At 37.9% G+C, this 8,561-nt stretch overlaps 1 protein-coding gene across 1 annotated transcript in view; it reads left to right on the forward strand.

Annotated features, from left to right (window-relative positions):
* C5 (complement component 5) overlaps positions 1–8,176 on the forward strand; it is a 100,082-nt gene extending 91,906 nt beyond the window's left edge. The window contains exons 38-40 of the mRNA XM_011927429.1: positions 2,406–2,489; positions 6,931–7,069; positions 7,637–8,176. Coding sequence (XP_011782819.1) covers positions 2,406–2,489; positions 6,931–7,069; positions 7,637–7,766 — 353 coding nt within the window. The 3' untranslated portion in view covers positions 7,767–8,176. The remainder of the gene's footprint in view (positions 1–2,405; positions 2,490–6,930; positions 7,070–7,636) is intronic.
* The last annotated feature ends 385 nt before the right edge of the window (positions 8,177–8,561 follow it).

Consider the following 8,561-nt stretch of genomic DNA (forward strand, 5'->3'; position numbering starts at 1 on the left):
GAATCTCAATCCTTCTAGTTGTCCAGAGCTCAGAGCTAAATTAGTGTTCAAGTTCAGTTGCAGCCTTGTCTCAGTTCCTGATAAAATTAGCTCCTTTGTTTTCTATTCAGTTTTTGATGTTTATTGCCAGCATTTTTTTGAAGAGAGAGAGCATATCGTACACTATCTCAAACCATTTTTTCATTTTGAAATTGGAAGGGTGGAGCTGGGCGCAGTGGCTCATGCCTGTAATACCAGCACTTTGGGAGGCCGAGTTGGGTGAATCACCTGAGGTCAGGAGTTCAAGACCAGCCTGGGGCGAACATGGCGAAACCCTGTCTCTACTAAAAATACAAAAATTAGCCAAGCATAGTGGTGCGTGCCTGTAATCCCAGCTACTCAGGAGGGTGAGGCAGGAGAATCGCTTGAACCCAGGAGAAGGAGGTGGCAGTGAGCCAAGATCGTGCCACTGCATTCCAAACTGGGCAACACAGCGAGACTCTGTCTCAAAAAAAAAAAAGAAAATAAAATAAAAGAAAGAAATTGGAAGGGTGTTATTTATAAATTTAAAAAATAAGTACAGCCAATTTAGTACTTTGTGTTTAGCAACAGCTTTCATAGACAGTTTCTCATTGCAATGGAAAGGGTTCTCATTCTTATGGAAAGGGTCTCATCAGAACTTTATGACAGCTGGGTGCGGTGGCTCATGCCTGTAGTCCCAGCACTTTGGGAGGCTGAGGCGGGCAGATCACTTTGAGCTCACGGGTTCTAGACCAGCCCGGGCAACAAGGCAAAACCCTGTCTCTTCAAAAAATACAAAAATTAGATGTGCATTGATGGCTGGTGCCTGTAGTCCTAGCTACTTGGGAGGCTGAGGTAGGAGGATCACTTGAGCCTGGGAGGTGGGGAGATTGCAGTGAGCCATTGCACTCTAGACTGAGGGACAGAGTGAGACCCTGTCAAAAAAAAAAAAAAAATGTAACAGAGGATTATCACTATTTGCCAGTGAAGAAACTGAAGCTCAGGGAGATTAAATAATTTGCTCAAGGTCACACAGAAAGCAAGTGATAGAATTGAGATGCATCCTGATCTCCAGTATTTTTTCCATCGAAGTCTACTGAATTCTCTTAATAGTAATTCAGACAACAGAATGAGTTTTGTATGGTTAATAACATTTCTTTCCTTTGAATTTATCTTGATTTAAAAAAAAAAAAAAAAGCTAAAAAGCTTCCTGACTCAGTGTAGACCCAATGCAGTTTGTTAAATACATGAAGACTTGAGAATACTATAATGTTTTAACAAACAAAAATTCCACTAAATTATTTCTTCCCTCCATTTTAGAACTATTTTAAATCTAAAATATCAGAAATCTATTTTAACACAGAGAATAAATGCAATTTGGGTTTATTGTGTTGTTTCAAGAAAACACTTAGCTGGCTTTTTCTGGACTACAAGCTATTACTGGAATAACAGAATAGAAGCAAAATTAAGTAGTTCTGTCTCTCTACTCAGGCCCACATAGTAAGTACATTGCCCATGTCCATTATAAAGACTATGAATCTGAAATTCAGAACATTTTTCATGCATTTTAAGCCACTAATTTACACAGCCCCTGGTTCTGCCATGATGAGTTCACCTATCTATCTCTCAATCTGTCAATCTATAACTGGGATAGACTTAAAGACTTGAGGGATATCTAGAATGAACAAATCTTTTAGGTCACTCATTTCAAAACAAAAAATGGAAAGAACAAAAGCAAAAATAAAATAAACCTCTCCTGAGGCCACATAGAAAGAACGGGCCCCTTCAAGCTGGTCTTTCCAGACCTGAGGTCAAGCACATTGTGCATCAAACATTGATGTCTGAATGAAGAGAGAACAGGATTGTGGGCAGCTCACGTTGGGTAGTTGCCAAGCAAGGGGGAGTGAGACAACAGAATCATCCTAAAAACCAAAGATTAAAGCCAGTGGAACTATAGGAGGAAGCAAAGCAAGGAACCAAGAAAGCTCACATGGTTGACCTGAATGAGAGATAAGGCTTCCTCTGTGGCCATGGAGAAGAGAATGAAGGGGCTCTTCAAAAGATGCCCATAGGCATGACTCCACTCATCTTAAAGGATCAGCCTCTGAACTTAACATCTAACAAAGGTTTATCTTGTTTGTTTGTTGTATGTGCTTCTGTTATTTTATTAAATATGTCTCTTATTCTAATCAGCCTGTTCTATAACATTGGCCAGGGCTAATGATTCTAATAGATTGAGAGATTGAATCAGACTGAGGGGATTGGGGAAGGCTTCTTGGAGGAAATAAGAACTATAATAGTTCGCCATGCTTCATTTCTCTTGTTTGACAAATTCTGGCCTATACTGGACATAGCATTAATAGTATTAAGACTGAATTGTTTCATTTTTGTTTGTCTTTTACCAGCTTATAAAGTTAGCATCACATCCATCACTACAGAAAATGTTTTTGTCAAGTACAAGGCAACCCTTCTGGATATCTACAAAACTGGTGAGAATTCATTCATTCATTCGTTCTTTCATTCAACAACTATTTAGTACTGACTATGTGCCAGGCATTGTATTAGATGCAGAAGATACAACGCAAATAAGACAGAGCTCCTGCCTTTTTAAAGCTTATATCCTACTTGGGGAGAAACATTTTTTAAAGATGTTCGTATAAACATTTCTCACTGAATTCATTTTTCTCAAACTTCAGCAAAATGGTTTTTTTAATTGTGTAATTGTCCAATTTCTTTTCCTTTCCAAGTTTTATTTTAGGTTCAGGGGATACATGTTCAAGTTTGTTACATGGGTAAATTGCATGTCGTAGGGGTTTGGTATATAGATTATTTTGTCACCCAAGTAATAAGCATAGTACCCAATAGATAATTTTTCAGTCCTCACCCTCTTCCCACCTTCTACCCTCAAGTAGGCTCTGCTGTCTAGTGTTCCCCTCTTTGTGTCCATGTGTACTCAGTGTTTAGTTCCCACTTATAAGTGAAAATATGTGATATTTGATTTTCTGTTACTGTATTAATTCACTTAGGTTAATGGCCTCTGGCTCCGCATCCATGATGCTGGAAAGCATGATTTCATCCTTTTGATGGCTGCATGGTATTCCATGGTGTCTATGTCCCACATTTCCTTTATCCAGTCCACCATTGATGGACATTTAGGTTGATTTCATGTCTTTTCTATTATGAATAGTGCTGTGATGAACATATGTGTGCATGTGTCTTCATGGAGGGATGATTTCTATTCCTTTGAGTATATACCCAATAATGGAATTGATGGGTCAAATGGTAATTCTGTTTTAAGTTCTTTGAGAAATCTCCAAACTGCTTTCCACAGTGGCTGTGGTATATAAGCATTCCCTTTTCTCTGCAACCCTGCCAGTATCTGTTATTTTTTGACTCTTTAATTATAGCCATTCTGACTGGGTGTGAGATGTCATTTTGTAGTTTCAATTTGCAATTCTCTAGTGATTAGTGATGTTGAGTATTTTTTCATGTGCTTGTTGGCTACGTGTATGGCTTCTTTTGAGAAGTGTCTATTCATGTCCTTTGCCCATTGTTTTAATAGGGTTGTTTTTTGCTTGTTGATTTAAGTTCCTTATAGATTCTGGATATTAAAAATTTATCAGATGCATAGTTTGCAAAAAATGTTCTCCCACTCTGTACATTGTCTGTTTACTCTGTTAATAGTTTATTTTGCTGTGCAGAAGCAGCTCCTTAATTAGGTCTCATTTGTCAATTTTTGTTTCTGTTGCAATTACATTTGGAGTCTTTGTCATGAAATCTTTGCCAGTGCCTATTTACAGAATGGTATTTCCTGGATTTTTTTCTAGGATTTTTATAGTTTTAAGTTTTAGATTTAAGTCTTTAATCCATCTTGAGTTGATTTTTACATATGATGAAAGGAAGGGGTCCAGTTTCATTCTTTGGCATGTGGCTAGCCAGTTATCCCAGCACCATTTATTGACTAGGGAGTCCTTCCCCCATTGCTTGTTTTTATTGATTTTGTTGAAGATCAGATGGTTGTAGGTGTGTGGCTTTATTTCTGGGTTCTCTAACCTGTTCCATTGGCCTACGTCTCTTTTTTGGTATCAGTAACATGCTGCTTTGGTTACTGTAGCCTTGTAATATAGTTTGAAGTCAGTTAGTAGGAGGCCTCCGGCTTTGTTCTTTTGCTTAGAATTCATTTGGCTATTCAAGTTCTTTCTTTGTTCCATATGAATATTAAAATGTATTTTTCCAATTTTATGAAAAATAGAAAAATGACATTGGTATTTTGATAGGAATAGCATTAAATCTGTAAATTGCTTTGGGCAGTATGGCCATTTTAACAATATTAATTCTTCCTATCCATGAGCATGGAATGTTTTTCCATTTGTTTGTGTCATCTCTGATTTCTTTGAGCAGTGTTTTGTAATTCTCATTGTAGAGATCATTCACCTCCCTAGTTAGCTGTATTCATAGGCATTTTTGTGTGTGTGTGGCTATTGTGAATGGGATTACTTTTTTTTTTTTTTTGAGATGAAGTTTCACTGTGTCACCCAGGCTGGAGTGCAGTGGCATGATCTTGGCTCACTGCAACCTCTGCTTCCCAGGTTCAAGTGATTGTCCTGCCTCAGCCTCCTGAGTAGCTGGGATTACAGACATGCACCACCACACCTGACTTATTTTTGTATTTTTGTGGATATGGGGTCTTACATGTTGGCCAGGCTGGTCTTGAACTCCTGGGTTCAAGTGATCCACTCACCTCAGACTCCTGAAATGCTGGGATTACATGTGTGAGCCATCACACCTGGCCTCATTTCAATTGATATAAATTTTGCAATAAGTAGGACTATAAAGCTAAATTGCAATAATATGTTTATACTAAATATTTTTCTCTTTTGAAACTCTATCAAATATTTCAAGTCCTAAAATGCTTGATTTCTTTTCTTCTGAGACGGGGTCCCACTATGTTGTTCAGGCTGGTCTCAAACTCCTAGGCTCAAGAGATCCTCTCTCCTCAGCCTCCCAGCTTGATTATTACTAACCATACCCTAGAATTTTAAAATCCTAGTAATATTTTTCAATTTTGTATTTGCTTTATCAACACTTTGATAATTTTTTAAATTTTTGCTATTTCAAAAGTTTCATTGTATGAAACTTATTTGTGATGTTATTTTATTTTTTTCATTGACGGTCATAATTTTTTAATTTGCAGGCTAGTTGCCATTCTAATGAAATAAGTGTTTAGAACTTTGATCTTTCTAGGATCCAACTTTTGAGCACCATTTTCATCCAGTATTCATATTACAAGCAGTAATAAGCCATTCTCTTTTTACTGAAATAACAAAGTGCTTTTCATTCCAGAAATACAAATTATTTGTTTTATTTGATACTGATTCTTGCATAGTATCAAAAGACATTTTAGACTGTTCTGAATTTTTCATAGCATCGGATGATTCCCAAGCTACAGTTTTTTTTTATTAGTATCATTTCCTCTTTGTTCTCCTGTAGATCCAAAGATGCATTTTATGATATTTAAAAGGAAATGTTAAGAAACATTTGCATACTTCATCTCCTCATTCTGGGTTCATTTTTAACACTTATAAATTTTGAATTTTTATAAATATAAAAATACCACAAACTACTTACAGAAGAATTGCGGCACAGTAACAATAAACCATTTAGAATCAAGGGCAAACTGTAGTTTGAAGATAATGATAAATTGGTATTTCTCCAAAGGACAGAGTGCTTATAATAGGTGAGGATACAGAAGAATAAAAGTTATTGTTGAAGCCCAGGATAGTTGCCTGTTCTCTCTTGTGAATATACTTTAAAGTTTCCATGATGAGAAGTTTAAAAAGTAAGGCCCCATACAGCCACACTGCTTACTATGACAGGGGCTGAAATGGCAGATAGTACTGGTAATGCTGCTCAGATATTGACATAATAGGAATCTACACCATCAGGGCAGCCTAAGAAATCAGCTTGAACTAATGAGTGTACACCAAAATTTATATTACTAATGAAAGGTTACCATTTACACAATTTCTATTATACACTATTTGCCAACTGGTTCAGAAGGTTTTCAGGACTTAACAATTAAGGTGACTCTGCCAGAGCTTAATAGTTAAATATCAGCTCTGGATATATAGCGATAAATCAGACACAGTCCATGCCTTAAGAAGTTTCTAGTCTAGCTAGAAGGACAGATGTGGGACAAAACATTGTGATAGAAATTCAAGTGTAAAAGAGGTAAGGAGGAGACAGAAAGATATTTAAAACAAAGAGCATCCAGGAATATTTTACTGGATACTGTGAGAATTGAAGGAGACTTTTAAGATAAATGAAATTCAATAGGCCAACATGGGGAGGAATGCATTCCAGATTGGGGAATGGGCTACTTGTGAGTTCTTTGGGAATCCCAAAATTATTATCTTTGAAATTTTCCAAGTCTTTCACATTTTGTACTTTTCTACAAAGTTGACAGTTGCCAACTACCAAATAATTTTATATTTTACTATATAATGTGGAGATTAATATTGTTCAACTATAGAGAGCCTTCTTTTAATTCTGGTTCTATAAGAGTAATAAAAAGTACTTACATAGCTCCTACTATGTTCCAGGCACTTTTTATATATTAACCCATTTAATTTCACAATGGTTCTACAAGGTAGATTTTATTATCATGCCCAGTCTTCAGATGAGGGTCTAAGGCCTTATACAGATAACATAAATCATTTTCCCGGAGTCACATAGCCAGGAAGCGGCATGCTTAGAGTTTAACCCAGACAGTCTGGCTCCAGAGACTGAAGCCTTAACCACGTGAATATCACTGCTCTCCACTAGCCAAGAACCTCTCAGTGGCCACGAGGAACCAGAAAGCTTGAGAGTTTATCATTGTGACATTAAAATATGAATGTTTTAACCTTACTTGACTTGCATGTCTCTCAGGGGAAGCTGTTGCTGAGAAAGACTCTGAAATCACCTTCATTAAAAAGGTAACCTGCACTAATGCTGAGCTGGTGAAAGGAAGACAGTACTTAATTATGGGGAAAGAAGCTCTCCAGATAAAATACAATTTCAGTTTCAGGTAAGTCACCAATATTTTTCAGTCACTGATCTTCCCTCCAAAACTGAGTATGATTTATTCTTAAATACACTACGTGTTTCTTATGGCCCTGCTCTTAACCAACAAGCCATTTTGAACATCAGTGAAATAATGTAAGTGTCAAACAGAGAATGATTTAAAACCATCATGGCAGCTGAGGGCTTAGCTGCCTGATTAACCATCTGAGTATCTGGACCTGATGATGAATCTGAAAGTACTCACCGGACCTCCCCTAACCACCACACCAGCTCCCTTGAATAGGTTCTCAAATTGTGGTTTGTAAAGAGGAAAATGTGTAAATACGCATTGTATTATCTGCTTTTAGAAGCTAGTCATTGAAATAGATGCCATTTCTGCCTTTAATATGGGAGCCCCAGGCAGCTTCATGATTCCTTAAGGGTTTGTGAACCCCTCCAGGAGAGGCCGGTACAGAAGAGTTTGGTGGACACCCTGATCCTGGGGGACCTGACCACAGGTGGGCTCTTATAAAAGAAATCAAATCCGGCTTTTCTGTACTGGCCACCTCACAAACACTTTGTTTCTTGGTAGGTACATCTACCCTTTAGATTCCTTGACCTGGATTGAATACTGGCCTAGAGACACAACATGTTCATCGTGTCAAGCATTTTTAGCTAATTTAGATGAATTTGCTGAAGACATCTTTTTAAATGGATGCTAAAATTCCTGAAGTTCAGCTGCATACAGTTTGCACTTATGGACTCCTGTTGTTGAAGTTTGTTTTTTTTTTCTCGTTTTTTTTTTTCTTTAAACATTCACAGCTGGTCTTATTTGTAAAGCTCACTTTACTTAGAATTAGTGGCACTTGCTTTTATTAGAGAATGATTTTAAACGCTGTAACTTTCTGAAATAACATGGCCTTGGAGGGCATGAAGACAGATACTCCTCCAAGGTTATTGGACACCGGAAACAATAAATTGGAACACCTCCTCAAACCTACCACTCAGGAATGTTTGCTGGGGCCGAAAGAACAGTCCACTGAAATGGAGTATTACAAAAACATGGCCTTTGCTTGAAAGAAAATACCAAGGGACAGGAAACTGATCATTAAAGCCTGAGTTTGCTTTCAAACTGTGCTAAAAAGCCTGTTATTTTATGCTAGATCAGCTTCAACCACACAAAGACAGGCAAATTGAGAGAGACGGAGAAAGTCAGCAGTAGAGAACCTTAACCTGGAGCAGGCTTAGCCTCAGAGCCCTCAGCACACTGAGAAGGTAGGCAAGTTTGTCTCCGCCCCTTCCCCTTCCATTGCCCTCTCCATACCCTTGAAGGGAGACCCTCTACTCTCTTTCCCTCCCTCCCGGCACATGTTCATTTCCCCCAGGAACTTGCTCTCGCCAACAATTGCTTTACTAAAAGACAGGCCCAGTGCAGCAACCTGGTGAAAAGAAACTGAGTGGCGAATCAGAAGACCTTTTTCCAGCCCTAACCACATCTCTCTTTGAGCCTCAGTTTG

Source organism: Colobus angolensis, unplaced genomic scaffold (genome assembly GCF_000951035.1).
Source record: "Colobus angolensis palliatus isolate OR3802 unplaced genomic scaffold, Cang.pa_1.0 Scaffold71, whole genome shotgun sequence".
Lineage (NCBI taxonomy): Eukaryota > Metazoa > Chordata > Mammalia > Primates > Cercopithecidae > Colobus > Colobus angolensis.